The sequence below is a fragment of the Centruroides vittatus genome, unplaced genomic scaffold (genome assembly GCF_030686945.1).
Source record: "Centruroides vittatus isolate TY-2023 unplaced genomic scaffold, ASM3068694v2 contig_250, whole genome shotgun sequence".
NCBI lineage: Eukaryota > Metazoa > Arthropoda > Arachnida > Scorpiones > Buthidae > Centruroides > Centruroides vittatus.
In genome coordinates, this window is record NW_027121584.1 from 726,493 (window position 1) to 742,518 (window position 16,026).

The following is a 16,026-nucleotide window of genomic DNA, read 5'->3' on the forward strand; positions in this document are numbered from 1 at the left end:
TTGCACTTGAAATTTCAAATGTTTGTAGTAGTTTATTAAACTTATATTGTCATGTGCTTTTATTTTATTAGAACTTGAGTCATTGATTTGAGTTAGCATAATTTAATGTAAAAATTTTACATTGTCATCGTTGGTATTTTTTAATCTGTAATAAAACCTGATTAGTCTCTTCAGGAAAAAAAGGAAACAATTGATATCGGTTCGTTTTGGCTCTTATTGCATAACCTGGGACTGATCTTACGATTTTAAACAGTTTACGTAAGTAATTAGTAATGTGAAGTTTTTCCAAATCGTAAAGTAAATCAAGTGCCCGTATCGAGCTAGCGTAGAAAATTGAAGGAATTATTAACATATTAAATATTTTCATCTGTAATTTTAGATCTATAATTTTTAATGCTGAACATAAATAGATAACATTGTCAGTAAATAAATTAATTTTTGTAGTAAGGTCTTTCAAATGTAAATGAAAATTACGGTTCCAGTTAAAGGTTATACCTAAATATTTTGTGTTATTCACTAATTCAAGAGGTTGTCCATTTAAATAAAACGATTTCTCTTGATTTGATATTTTAATATCATTTCTAAAGATGATTATTTTTGACTTTCATGCATTAATCAATAAAAATAAAGAATTCAGATATTTGTTTACTTTGTCGATCTTGTGTTGTAAGGTTACACAAGTTAGGGCTAGTAGTACTAAATCATCTGCGTAGAGTATATAGTGGAAAGTTCATCCAAAAATATATATTCCAGGGGTGGGCAAGCAAGAGTTCAGTGTAAGCCGAAATGTAGGTTTTGCAAAATGCATGGGAGCCACAGTTCTGTATTGTTGTGGTATTATTATGGTAAGGCACACAATTTTATTATATAATATAAATATAAGATAAAACAAATATCGAATTTTTTTAATAAACATATTTTCACAAAATTATAAAAATAAAATTGTAAAAATAATAATGAAAAACAGAAATGAACACTTTCATCAAGAGCGGCATGTAACTCAAAAAGAGCCGTATTTGCCCATGTCTGATATATTCCTATGGTATCACTTAAAAATAAATCATAATCTATTTCATTAAAATAAAAATTGAATAAATACAGTGATAGTGGCTCGCCTAGAAATATTTCACAGTTTATAGTTAACTCTGGGTAAGTTTGAGTGCCATGAACAATGTTAATTTTGTAAAAGAAAAAAAGATGCATTATAGAATCAGAGAATTTATTTCCAGCATCGAGCAATTTTAATTTCTTGACTAAGATAGGGACATGAACAGAGTCATAAGCTTTTGAAATGTCAACGAAGGCTGAATATATTTTCCTGCATTTTTTTTTGTAAATAAATCTGAATTATTGAAGTTAAAAAGAATATAGCAGATTCAGTTTCCTTGGATTTAACAATGTAAAATTGGAATTTTAAATTCAACTTTTGTTCTTTTATCCACCATTGGAAACATGCTGCTAGAATTGATGTAAAACATTTTCTTAAAATCAGTAGAAGTGCTACTGGGCAATAATTCTCTGGTTCTTTCCAGTTTCCTTTTTTGTATATCATAAGTATTTTAGCTGTGTTCCAAAATTCTGGATAATTTAGCATATTATAAAAAAAATTAAATAAATCAAGTAATATTTGTTTACCTAATGGAGGCAGTAATTTTATGAATTTAACAGTGATTAAGTCAGTGCCTGAAGACGATTTTGATTTCAGTTTATGAATTGAGTATTCCAATTATTCGTAAGCAAACAGTGGATTTAAAATTTCATTATTCAGATTTTTCGGTTCCATACTTAGTAGTTTTTCAATAATGGGAAATCTTTTAAAATAAAGAGACCAAGCTGAAAATTCTACATACAATTGTCGTTCAATATCTTTTTTCTGTAATCTTTGTATTGTTGTCCAAAAAATCATTATTTTTATTTATAGTCAGCCACTGTTGTAAATTTTTTGAAATATTTTGGCTTCTTAGATTTTAATAAATTAAAGTAGATTGTATTTAATTTTTTGTAGTAATTAAATGTTTCGTTTGTTTAAGATTTCCTAAATTATGATAAGGCTTTGTTGTTCTTAGTTTTTAAAATATAACAATTGAAGTCAAACCTAGGTTTATTAAATATATGAAATTTTGTATTATTTAACTTTCGTATTTTTATAAATTTTTTTATTGTATTTTCCAATTGGGAATATTTTTCAATTCCATCTTCCAGTCCAGTATTTGATATATATTTAATTCTTTCACTTATTTTTAAATGATATTGTTGATAGTCATAATAGGTAAGGTACAGATTTATTGCCACTTCAATAGTAGTTCTTACTGGAAAATGGTCTGATAAGTCACAATTTAAAACTTGAATATCCGTACACAGATCTGTTATAGTTCAGAACAAATTGTTAAATCAATCACTAAACATCCAGAATTAGTTACACAAGTAAATTCTGATGGATAATCTTTTCTTATTCTCCCATTTAATACATATAACTGTAGTTGGTATAGTAATTGAATTCCTAATTTATTATATTTTTTTATCCTTAGATTCACATGTTTTGAATCAACACATTTGGTCCTTTATATTCCAAGTCCATTTTTTGAGCTATTCAAACATTTAGACCTCCTATCATTAGTATGCAGGGGGAAATATTTTTCCATTTTTCAACATTTTTGAAAATTTCATTTAGTATCTCTATATGTTCTGGTGGTATGTAGACCATCATGATTATTATTAATTTTTTGTCTAGAAATTTCAGGTCTAGATTAGTAATTTGTACCAATATTGTTATATAATTAGTAGTTTTATGAATAAATTTTACTTCTTCAATATTTTCCTTTAATATTAAACTTAGTCTCTGTAGGGACATTCTGGGACATCTGTTTTTTCAGCTGTTGTCAATATATTATATTATATTCTTCTTTATTTATAATTAAATCATCAATTGGAGAGGTCATCCAGGTTTCTGTTATAACCAGTATAACAGTATTGTTTAGTAAATGTATGAATACATTACTTGTAATTTTTCATATTAGACCTCAACAATTCCAGTTTGTTATTTTTAATTAAATGTTTCTTTGATTTCCATTCTTATTTGTTTGATTATTTATTTTTATTGGAATCTATGATTTATTAAGTTTCCTTGTAGAATATATTCTAAAAAGTCATCAGCATATACATATACTAGTTGATTTTGTATAAAACTGTGTGAAATTTTTTGCTGGTTTATTGAAAGATAATCGTCTTGTAATTTGAGTTGTATTCCTCGTTTTTTAAGTCAATATATAATATGGTAAGAGTGATTTTCTTCTTATACAGGAGTTTTTTACTAAATTGGATGCCAAATTTATATTTTGCCAGTCTCCCAGTAATTTATTTTGTTTCAGCCTATTAAAGGTCATTAGAATATTATTTCTCGGTTATTTTGATTTCAATACTAAGCATTTAATATTAATTTTAGAATATGATATACTATAAATAGATTTAATATCTTCATTTTCATTGCATGATATCTTTAAAGAGTGCATAAAGAAATTCAATAATTCTTTATGATTTATATCTATTATTTATTTGTGTAGTCATATATTATTAATTTATTATTATTTATAGTATTATTCAGAGTATCAATCTTAAATTGCATTAATTCTTTATCATTACATAATTTGGTTAGTTCTATTTCACTCTTTTCATTTCTTTTGTTAACAAGTTATAATTGGTTTTTAAAAATTAATTATTTCACTATGAACAGTATTAATTTCTTCTTGAATTAACGAAAACCGATTCTCCATTTTTACGTTACTGGTACTTATAAGATCCACTATTTTTAACAATAGGTCTGTTGTTGAAATGTCTGCTGCTTCCATAGAGGTTAGTTCTAATGAAGGATTTTAATTAAATTTCTCACCTACTTGAGTTAGAGGTTCAGTTCTTATTTCTGCATAATTGGTAATAAGGTTTGTCTCCAATTTCGATGATTTTACATTATTAGTGAGGTTGAGGCCGAAGTTTTAAACATGAAAACGTGTATGTCAGACGTTCAGAGCCACTTTCCTGTAAGCCTAAAAGTTTGACAATGGTGTTTGGAACGTCGAGCATGATTCCACTGAATTTCCAAATGCCATTGTCAAACTTCTAGGCTTATAGGAAAGCAGTGCTGAACGTCCGACGTACATGTTTTCGCATTTAAAACTTCGGCCTCAACCTCACTATTAATAAATTGTTTTAGACAATTTATAGTTGGTCTACCTCTCTTTGTTGGTGTTTTCTGAAACAGACCTGGATTTGATTTGATTCCGGAGATTAACAATAGCAGTAAGATTAACTTAAGATTATTCATTTTAGTCAAATATGTTTAAACACTTTTCAATTATTAGCAATTATACCAGTCTTGAGTGAAGTGGAAAAAAATTAATGCCAACTGATGTGAATATCGGAGCACCCCCCTCACACCCTGAACAATTTTTATAACTAGAGTTTAACAATAAATAAAATTATTAGGACATTAATTTGATTCTGAGTGGTTGTGACAAAAGCTGTTGCCTTTTTTGCATGGTACTTATTTTTCATGTTTTTTACCAGATGGATATAAACTTTATTTTATTTTTCTTAAAGTATTATCACTATTTTTATTATAATGGCACTAGTTTGTCACAGTTTGGTCACTGGTTAGTTTTTGTACTTCATATTTTGATGTGAATTTTTGTGTGTGTATATATATATATATATATATATATATATATATTATTGTGGTTGTTTTATTTGTATGGAGAGTAATAAACCTTGTACCAAATAATCAATAATAAAATAGTAAAATTATAGACAATTATAAATTCTTACTCTGATAAAACTATAGCTACAGCATCATTTAGCACACTTTCTCCAAATACTAAAGCATATAGATTGACATCAACATGAAGATCACTGAAGATGGCAAGAACTGTCACTGTAAATTTAAAATTTTTAAATGTTCTTAAAACAATAAAATACAAAATTTACATTTTTAGAAACAAATGAATTCAAGAATTTCTTCACAAATAAATTTTTTGTAAAAGTGAATTAAAGCTTATTCTATTCTTTCAATTAATAAAACAAATATAGCACATTTATGTTAAAATTTAAAATTTCCATTTATCACAACATTTATTAGTTTTATTTTTTTAAATTTTACAATAATTACTCAGATTTTGTAAATATCAAGTGAACAACAAACACAAAAGATGATTTTCATATTAACTTAATAATCTTTTTATTTAACTTTAAATTAATAAAAATATTGAACAATTAAAATTTTGATTTTTTTTATAGAACTGCTTTAATAGACTAATTTTTAATTACATTCAATGCTAAATTTCCTTTGACTGAACTATCTAATAAAATTTTTATAGAACACATTTTATAAATTTCATTTTAATAAACTAAGAAAATTTAATATAAAAATACAAAACATAACAATCTTAACTTTTATGCAAATATCAATGTTTTTAAAACATTTTTCTTATTAAATATCATTTACGTTTACACAAAAACTATTTTCATACTATCTTGTTATTATTCAAATGCGAGATTTGTTTGTATGAATGATGAATAAAATTTAAATCAAATGGTTAAAATTTTTATATAACAATTATTATGGTCAATACTTAAAGAAAACTTTTGTAAATTTAAATTCTTAAAAATTCATTAAATTGAATGTCTACTTTATATAAAATAATCAAATTTTTGTAATAAATAAATACAGTAGCCCCTCATTATATCACAGATTTGGATAGATCATGCTTTTTTTTGGTCCCCAAATTTTAAAAGCACTAGAGTCAATAAATTTTAAAATATCAATTGCCATTGAATTTCTTTTTGCAACAAAATACTGTATTTTATTCCTACCATTATCTTTGAAACTACTACTGTAGGTGGTGAAACAATAAATTCATCAAATAAACTAAATAAGCAAAACAGGTGGATGGATCAATTATCATTTGTGTTTCATGTTGATAAAGTTGTTTGTTTATTGGTTTCAAGTATAATCTCATTTACAAGTTTCTGTGAATTTGAAATTTCACACCTTTATGTGAACTGACGCAATACAATTTCAAATTCATTGGGTGATGTGTATGGAAAAGATTTCTTTATTTTTGAATGGAAAGTTCTAAAAATTTTTATACAGTAGTAACTTTATTTTGCCTTTTAGAGAATTTTTACTCTAATTTTATGTTTTGATGTTCTATTTTATGTTCAATATTTATTTTTTAAATTTTCAATTACTGTATTTATAATTTTTATTGAAAAATATAAATTACACAAATTTTTAATAAGCAATTTATTAGGAAATATAGTACTGTGTAATAAAATTGCAACTGATATTTTGTTTTTACAGTGACAGTATCTCTCTGTAAAGGTTATTGTTAAAGAAACAAGAATGCTAAATGGACATTCATTTAATACAATTTAACCACAAATAAAATTCATTATTGCAAAACAGCTTATTTTATATCAGAAACACTTGCTGATAAAAGAAAAGAGGCTAGAAATTCCATAGCATGTATAATCTGTTTAGTAAAGGCCCAGAATTTTTAATACTTGGTTATATTGCTTTTTCTTTGTCTCCCAACAAGCGTGATATAACGAGGGGCTACTGTATTAATATTTGAGTAATGATGTATAAATACCAGGGTCTGTTGCAGATATAATTGCTCCAAAGTAAAGACAATCCGTGAAGGAAAACTGCAAGTATGACATCAGCTGAAGAAATGAATACATTACTCCTCTAAAATAAAAACAAGAGGATAAAATGTTTGTAAAGTTATTAATTAAATTTTATATATATTATATAAAACACTTAAAAAATAATACTGATATAGTTGTATTGGCATTTTTATATAAATCAAATTTTATTAATTTATATAAAAACATTTATATACAAAATAATTAAATTATTAGCGAGCCATTTAAATAATATAAATTGCCAAAATTATTAAATTCCATAACTATACAACTCCTAGACGGAAAATTAGAATATTCACCTAACTGAAAGTTTAGTGTATATTTTCTTATGAACAACAAAGTACAAAACTTTTTTCAACACTACATAAACAATGTACAGGTAACCCCCCGTATAACACGGGAGTTATGTTCCAAAAAATTGCTGTGTTATGCGAATCCGTGTTATACGAAACAAACAACTAGTGCGAAAAGAGGGTTAGGTTTCAAAAATTAAAAAAACATGCTGTTAAATCCTTCTTTAAATTGGATTTATGATTCACAAAAGGCCGATGCAGGCATCGGGGCATACAAAATTACAAATAAAAATAATAATATACTGATTCTTATACTGTAAAAATATAAAATAATTTATATTATTAATTTAAATTAATTTAAATAATTGCTAAGGGCACCCCTAGTGGCCATTTTTGGCATACAGTGATAGAATCCAGTTTTTCAGCTTTATATAGTAGATTTTTTTATGGGTAAAATACTTATTTAAGTAAATATTTTACCAGAGATTATTCATCCTATATGATGACCTCAGCATGAAAATCATCAACTGGTAACAGTTTTTAATACATTTCATGTTGTACTGAGGGTTTTACCTAATTCCCGAACCATGTTAGAGTGAATCCGTGCTATAGAAGTGCCGTGTTGTACGGGGGTTACCTGTATATGTATACAGTAGAGAGTTGTTAATCCGAACCCTGGTTATCCGAATGATTTTCAGTCAGACTGTGTCGTGCTGAATTGAATGTTTTTGATACTAGATTTACTTCTAAAGTATAATTTTCATGTTTTTATATTCTTCAATATATTTATTTGTTTGTACAAAATAAAATAATTTGTACAAATTTGTAAAAATTTGTACAATTTTGTTTGTACAAAATAAAGAAATAATTTTTAACAATACAATAGCCTCGATTATTATTATAAAAATTTTCATTAGGCTTAAAATCGACGAAAATTCAATACGAAGCGACACGCAACGGAGAAAATTTTCAACATTGAACAGGTTAATATATTTTTTCGTACATAATCGGTTATCCGAACAAATCACTAATCCAAACAACCCCATTCCCCAATTGATTCGGATTAACAACTCTCTACTGTATTTATTATACCCATTAATCAGACAAATTAACTCAAAAATATTTTTTTATGAATGGAAATGAAATGACAAAAAATAGAATAACACTTTTACCATGACAAAAATTTAGAATGTTAAAGGAAAAATATGATTTACTGTATTACATCATATTTTTCCTTTAACAATAGAGTCATGCCAGTCATCTATTAATTGCTTTCACGGAAAAAATTTTAAATTGAAATAACGTGACTTCTGGATTGCACTGGAACTTCATATATAGTTAATCGGACCTCCTGCCCCTAAGATTTCCATATCTGGTCTTGGATTTCATCTATCTAACTCTGTTCTCGAGATTAAGGCATGACAGACAACAGGTAATGTGGTGTTTTTGTGTTTCTTTTTTAAATTCATAGTGAAAGCTGTTAGTAATTTTATGCTAATTGTGCCCTGGGGCATGGTTTGCTTGTTATTTAACCAGCAGTTAGCTTTGGTTATTTGGGAGACTATCCAATTTGTGAATAAAAGATTAATCTGATTATTTTTCATTTTCTAGGTAAGATATAGCCTAGTTTTCAGGTAAATTTTTATTTTATTTTATGGATAGCTCTCCCACTTTTAAGTTTAGAATTGTATTTATTTTTTTATTATTTACTATTGTGTTTTAGTTATAAGTTGTATATATTTGATTTTGTATTAATGAATATGTTGCATGATTTTTTGTATGTCTTCTCCCTGCATGACAGTTGTACCAGTATGCTTAAATAAATAAATAAGTAAATAAAATAAAGGTTGTTTAAGCTGTGTTTACTGTATTATTATTCAGTGAGTAGCAGTTGTTAAGTTAATAATGAAATTTATATATTTTAGATGTAAATTACAGAATAAATTAATTTTATAAATTTTGCTTGAACTATTGTATAAATAATCAATGAACAGATTTCCTAATATATTTTAAACAAAATATAAAAAAAGTCATAATTCTATTTACTGTATAACAGATGGTAACTTGCTTAGTTTCAATAACTGGTAAACATAATTTATTAAGTGATCAAAATAAATGAATAAAATGAATATTTTCAATAATTATCATCCATCCAAAAATTTTAATAACTCACCCAATAACTACACAGGATATTGTTGTTCCAAGAAAGGCATATGACATAATTGTTCCAAGATTCCTAAAAAAATATCGCTAAAAAATAATAAAATTTAATGCAATTTCTAAATAATAGATGTTTTTATGTTTATATTAAACTTATTTATAATTATTTACACAGAATGTTACAAGACATAATATAAGCATTCCTCTGTGGAAGTACAATTGTAAGGATTACTAGTAACTTACCATATTTACTCGCATATAAGATGAGGTTTTTATTCATTTATCACAGCTTCAAAATCCTAGGTCATCCTATACACGCAAGTGAAAGATTCTTTGTGTATTTGCAAATAATTTTTGTGAACCGTGTATTTGTATTTTTTACTGGATGCTAACCCTCTTGTATTTAAAATTAAGTATTTTATCTGCATTGTTTGAATCCTTCTTGTATATCGTCAGGAATAAAGATGAATAGCAATAGGAAAAGCAAAGCTTTTGAATTAAATTCCAGATTGAAATTCCAAAATCACACAGAAGCATGATATAAGTTTTAATCCATTTCCATGTGAAAACATGATTATTTGAAAATCAGAATTCGGAGAAACTCTTAAGTGTAATCGATGGAGAGTGGATTCAACTGTTAAGAATTGGCAAAAAAAAAAAAAAAAAAAAAAGGTTCCAGATTGTCCAGCTTTACATGAACAAATTATGTTGTCGATTTTACAAAATTTTTCTTTAAGGTTTAAAATGCTAGTAATTTTGGTGGGGCAATGTGCACATTTATGTTCATTTGATGTTTCACTTGTAATTAAACAAAATAAAATTAAAATTGTATTAATAAAACTAATTTTCTTTATTTTGATCTTTAAATTCACACCTCATCCTATATGCAAGGTCATCTTATATTTGATTAAATATGGTAATTTTCTTAGATGAATAATCTTTAGGTTTCAATATAAAGAAACAAAACAATTGTGTGTGTATAAAATAAACATATCTATGTACAATCATGGCAAAAGCTTCAAATAAATTTATACAGTTTTAGTTTATACAAAATAATTTATTCATAACCAAAAAAACCATTAATGATTAAAAAAAAGAATTAAGATTTAAACACAAATCATCATCATTTAATATCAGCACACAAGAACCATCTTAAACTACACCACCATATTATTTGAATGCAATAATTTACCATTGTTCTTTAAAGTTTTTTCAAAATAAAAGACTAAATATACATATATGTAATAAACTTGATAGTCTGTTTTGTTCATAGCATACCTGAAAAAAATCTTGGGTCTTAAGATTCTTAGAAATTGAGTGTAGGGAAATGAATGTCTCCACTTTACATTTAATTATTGATAAATTTATATTTTAAAGGACGTATATATTTATTTAAGATTTCAGGAGAACAGGTCTCCCATTTTTTTTCATTGAATTGCATAATGAAATTGAAATATCTGATACATAATCCTAATACTCTTAAAATTATAAACTATGCAGCTGTAGCAGAATAGCGTAGTGCTCCGCCACTATTTGTTCGTTTTTTTTTGTATTTGTATATATTGTATATCATTAGACATAACTTCGCGTTACTGTATCAGGTTATTACCGCGTTATTACCGTATCGGGTTATTATCACTTTATTGTTGTATCGGGTATTATTTTTATCGCGTTTTTTTTGTAATGGGTTTTCTTTTCTTTGTTTCGTTCCACCTTTGGGGGATGCGTGCAAAAGGGGCCCTTGGATTGGTTGCCGAAGGATCACGTGGGAGACGGCAGCAGCGAACAGTATATATAGAAGGTCCAGGCGTGTAAGGGCACCTTTTTTTCCGGATCTTTGGAGGCCGAACGTCGTCCGTTGAGTGGGACCGGTGTCGAGCACGTGAGTGAGGATCGGGGAGCCCCGGAGAACAAAGGAGGAGTGTAGCAACAATCGAACTCCATTGGAACCGTATGAGAGATTAACGAACTAAAGTGAATAAATACAGACGTAGGACAGTCCAAGGTATCATCTTGAACAATTATTTTTTCTCCACGCGGGAAAATTGTCGGTACGCGTACTAATTGTATCTAGACACGTGAGGTTGGAAGGGAATTTGTATATAAGTTTTTTTTGTTCACCAGTTGGTGTTAATTACAAATAAACACGTTTTTCTGTAAGCCAACTTCTTTCTCTTTTTTTTTTTGTAGACCAGTAGACCTCGGTCTAACAATTAGGGTCTTAACAATAGATAAAAAAACAAGTATGTATTCATGAGACCTTCTGTTACCATGACATTACCATGAAAGATGCATTGTGTTCATCAAGCAGTGTTATCAATACCTAGTGAAAAACAGTAGCTAAGAGTCTCTCTCAAATCATAGCTTTCAATATTTGTCTCTGCTATTGTTTGCATCAATATAGCATGTGCATCGATTGATCAAAAATTTAAATATCATTGGTTAACATTCTAACTTCCCACTAGTGGTGCTGAGTTCAAAATAAGACCAAGATCAGAGAAACTTGAAATGGAGGAGGGCAGAGGCAACAGAGTTCAAGACAATGCAGAATTTAAATAGACAGAAACATGTAGAAGAAATTTTTTTCTTCTTGTATAATTATGCTCATACACTGACTAGAACCTCTCCATTGAAGTGGTTTTTTTATCCCAGCTCCAACCTTTGGAGACCTTTTCTGTGCAAACACATTGGTGGACATTGATTGGGTCTTTGAATTGTCACCATACATTTATGAGGGTTATTTAGGGGTTGAATCCACCTTGGAAAAATTCTGATCTGCATCATTTTTCTCTCTCCTTACAATTATTGTTTTAAATAGTTTTTGGATTCCAGTTACCATCTACCCAAAAAAATATGGTGCCACGGTTCCCCATTACCATTCTGAAGGCCTTAAGTTCCTGCCCTTGTCAAAACACAAGTTTTGTTTGCTTCTCAAATTCAAAATAAATCATAGAACCTCTGACACATGCAAATTTCCCAGTGTTGCAGCAGGGCTGCCTAACATATGTTAATTTTGTAAATCATACTGTTACATGCTAATAAGTCAAATAAATATTGTTATTTTAAAAATGTAATATTTTAACAGATTCATTACAGCAAATTTTAATACATATTTATTTTAACATACAGATTATGTGTTGTAATAAATACAAATACATATGCAAATTTCACTAAAATTATATTAGGAAGAATTTTAAAATATGTACTAATTAAATTACAGGAAAAATTTTCCTTAATAAATTGCATAACTATAACACACATCTTAACAATTTAAAAAAAACTTTTTAAGAAATATTTTTAAAAATGTGACTCTGCTCAAGTTAACTGTGTTCCTGTGGTTGTGAATGATGTGTGAAGACATCAAATTTTTTACTGTATTTAGTTTTTGATTTTTTTAAAATATATTTGAAGAATTTTTACATCTTTCCCATATGATTTAATTACATTTCAAATTTAAAATTAGTAATATGAAACACATTACATGAAATATAATATACAGTAATATGAAAGTATTGTATGTTTAGTAGTTTAAACGTGCATTACTTACAAACACACAATACAATATATATAAAATATATTTTTAATCGAATCTTACTTTTTTTAAACTGTATCCAGCATTAAATATGACTGGTGGCAAAATGATGTTGAAAAAGATTTCTGGATCAAAAGTTGCCTGTAACAATAAAATAATTACATCAAAAATTGCCATATTTAAAATTTATTAATAAATCAATTTATTTAAACCTATATTTACAGAAATAACTTTATTTTCTTAAACTATGTTAAAAAATAATAAAATTTACTACTACTCAGCAGATCATTGTTTCACAGCTTTTGTTACATTTGTTTACAGAAATAAATATATCATGTATAATATGTGTTTGTTTATTTTCAAAGCTCACTTAGTTACTTCCCAAATGCTTAACTTTTTTTGACCAAAATTTTGCACACTTATATACGAAGTTGTATTTTTGCATGTATAGCATATAAATTAGCTTGTTTCGACTCTGGTTTTCAGATTAATTAATATTTGCTCTAATTACTGCACTTTATCGAACTTATATTGGATAAAAGTAAAGATAAAAAAAGCTTTATCAAATACAAATATTTTAATTCTCCAAATAAATTGAAAAAAATTTGAAGATAATTATGTGTAAGAACAGTGGTTCTCAATCCAAAATGCACTGCAGAACAGCATATTTTCCAAATTTCTTTCAAGTATTTATTAAAGAAAATATGTATGTATATTATTTTTATGTATAATTTCATATCAAAGTGAATCAAATAAAGTAAATTAATTTAATCATACAATCAAAAAAGAATTCTTTTAATAAATATTCCAATATACATAACTATAAATAAAGATGAATCAATATGATTAATGTTCCTCATTAAATAATTTTTGAATCTTTGAAGCTAAAAATGTAAACAAGAAATAGTTAAAACCAGTAAATAATTATTTTTATTGCTATGATAGGAGATCATATAATTAGTCTCAAATACTTTTTTAATTTCTTGTGATTTCATCAAAAAATTTAATTTTTGCACATTCATTAAAACTTCCACACACACCTGTGCTCAAACCAGTAGTCTTCAACATTTATGTGACTTATCACACTGCTGTTTGAATTACTTTAAAAATTTTTAGTAAATTCTATAAAAAGGAATAGAAATCATACATTTTTTCATTAACAGTAAATGCTTATTTGACTTATGGCATTAAACTATCTAGTCAAGAAAGTTGACCTATTAAATCAAAGATTCACTAAAATGGAATTTGTTAAATGGAGATTTGTATGAAAAAGTAAGATTTTAAAATTTATTAACAAAGTTGATTTCATCATCATCAATAAAAAAAATTATTAGTAATAATCTAAACTTTGCAAAAAATTATAAAAATTAAAAATAATTATGAACTTTTCCTTAACTTTTAAGTCATTTTGGAAGCTTATTGCTTATAGATTAGTATTTGGAATAATTCAGTTTACTTTTCTGTAATTATTCAAGTTAGTAGCAGATAAAAAAGAAATGAAACAAATTTTGTCTTTGATGATGCAGTTCATTTATTAGTCATTAACCAAATTAATTTATAATTTGATATCTTGAAAAGATTGATTACAAATACACAATAATATTGATAGTTATTGACATTAGGTAAGTACTGAAATACTCAGTGAAATAGACAAGAAAAAAATAATAGAAACAGAATATATGAAAGTGTTACAGCTATACATGAGACAAGGACCAGTGAAAATGCAGAAATATAAATAATCTAGTAGATGGAGACAATTTTTTCAGAGATCTCCATGTCCTTAATAGTTTTCCCACCAGCATTTAAAAAAAATTTACATTGTGTTATTAATGTGAGGTCTTATCTTTTTCCATTTCTTCTTCTCTGTGGAAATTATATACACATTTATAAAGACAAATACATCAAAAATTTGGACTGTGTTACAAAAAAATCATTTGACTACAGTCACTTCATATATATATGAATCACTAGGAGAACAGTAGTTAGTTTGCTTTATTGAAAATTTTTTATTAATGATGTTCAAGTCAAGATTGTATAATTTACAGGGTTAAAAACTAGTAGGGAATCAAAATCTCTAAATAATAATATTTTGAATTAATTTACAAAAATAAATTAATGATTTTCAAATCAAACAAAATGAGAGGGACATGGTATTCACCACTTAAGTGTGGAGCAGTATATCAGAACTAGAAATTCTCCCATCAAGTATGATGGACTACTTTCTATGAGAAAGTAGATTGAATAATTGAGAAGAGTACAGATTTCAAAAAATTCAGAAGTAACTAATATTTCTACAAATTCAATAGCTTATATTATCCATCAGAAAATAATTGAAGTGCAATAATACATTAAATAACAGACTCGTTACTTCCGATTGGATAATAGAATGTCATGTGATCACTATGGAAATATTTTTTAAAAAGTTTGTTATAGAAGTGACACAATGTGGCTATCTTTTTTAAAGTTTAGATTTAATGAAGTTAGTTTAAAGTACACTATTTTCCAAAATATTTACAAATGCAACTTAAGAGAAATTCTCTTGTCAAGCATGAACTAAATGAGGTCACTGACGTCACTGCAGTGTAAGTGCAATCACCGATCTGAAATTGATAAAACATTTATTCTACAGCTAATATTTCTGCAAAATAAGTAGCCTACACTTCTTATCAGAACATAAAATGAATATGAACAATTATTTATTGCAGCATTAAAAATTGCAGTCCAGCATTGTGACAATCATATTTTTAATTTATTTTTTCTCCACCTCAAATTAGTAGTGACTTTCCCCTGTACACTATACTTTTCCTTTAACAATACAGTTGTGCTGGTTATCTATCTAATACCTTTCAGGAAAAAATTTTTTAAATTGAAATAATATGACTTCTAATTTGCATCAGTAGTTCCTATATAGTTAATCAGGCCTCCTGCCCCTAAGGTTTCCATATTTGGTCTCATCTTTCATTTATCTAACTCCATTCTCAAGATTAAGGAAAGAATACACGGATGGACAGATGACAGTGGGAATTTATAGATCTACAATTTCTTCAAACTGTAGCCCAATAACCAAAATTTCATCTGGATTGAACAAACATTGCAGGAGTTATAAGGAATTTACACACACACACACGACTTTTATAAAGGTTAAACAAAACAAAGCTAAAAAATATCTGATTTTTTTTCTGTTGAAGATTGTTTGAAAAAGTAGAAAATATCTTTTGGTGCCAAAAGAGTAAAAGAAGGGAGACAAATTTGGTGCAAAGTAGCTAAACCTGGCATCACTGTATGCACTCTACAATATGCAAACTAGCACTGTACTAGCATGTGTTTGCACAAGACCTTGCC

The 16,026-nt window shown here is 27.0% G+C and overlaps 1 protein-coding gene across 4 annotated transcripts in view; it reads right to left on the reverse strand.

Moving 5' to 3' along the window:
• Positions 1 to 16,026, reverse strand: part of LOC136971394 (sodium/hydrogen exchanger 6-like) — a 74,559-nt gene that overhangs the window by 37,469 nt on the left and 21,064 nt on the right. For all 4 annotated transcript variants that reach the window (XM_067265842.1, XM_067265839.1, XM_067265840.1 and 1 more), the window contains exons 3-6: positions 12,748 to 12,825; positions 9,166 to 9,242; positions 6,645 to 6,742; positions 4,819 to 4,924 (exon numbers count right to left, since the gene is read on the reverse strand). In XM_067265842.1, the coding sequence (XP_067121943.1) occupies positions 4,819 to 4,924; positions 6,645 to 6,742; positions 9,166 to 9,242; positions 12,748 to 12,825 (359 nt within the window). The remainder of the gene's footprint in view (positions 1 to 4,818; positions 4,925 to 6,644; positions 6,743 to 9,165; positions 9,243 to 12,747; positions 12,826 to 16,026) is intronic.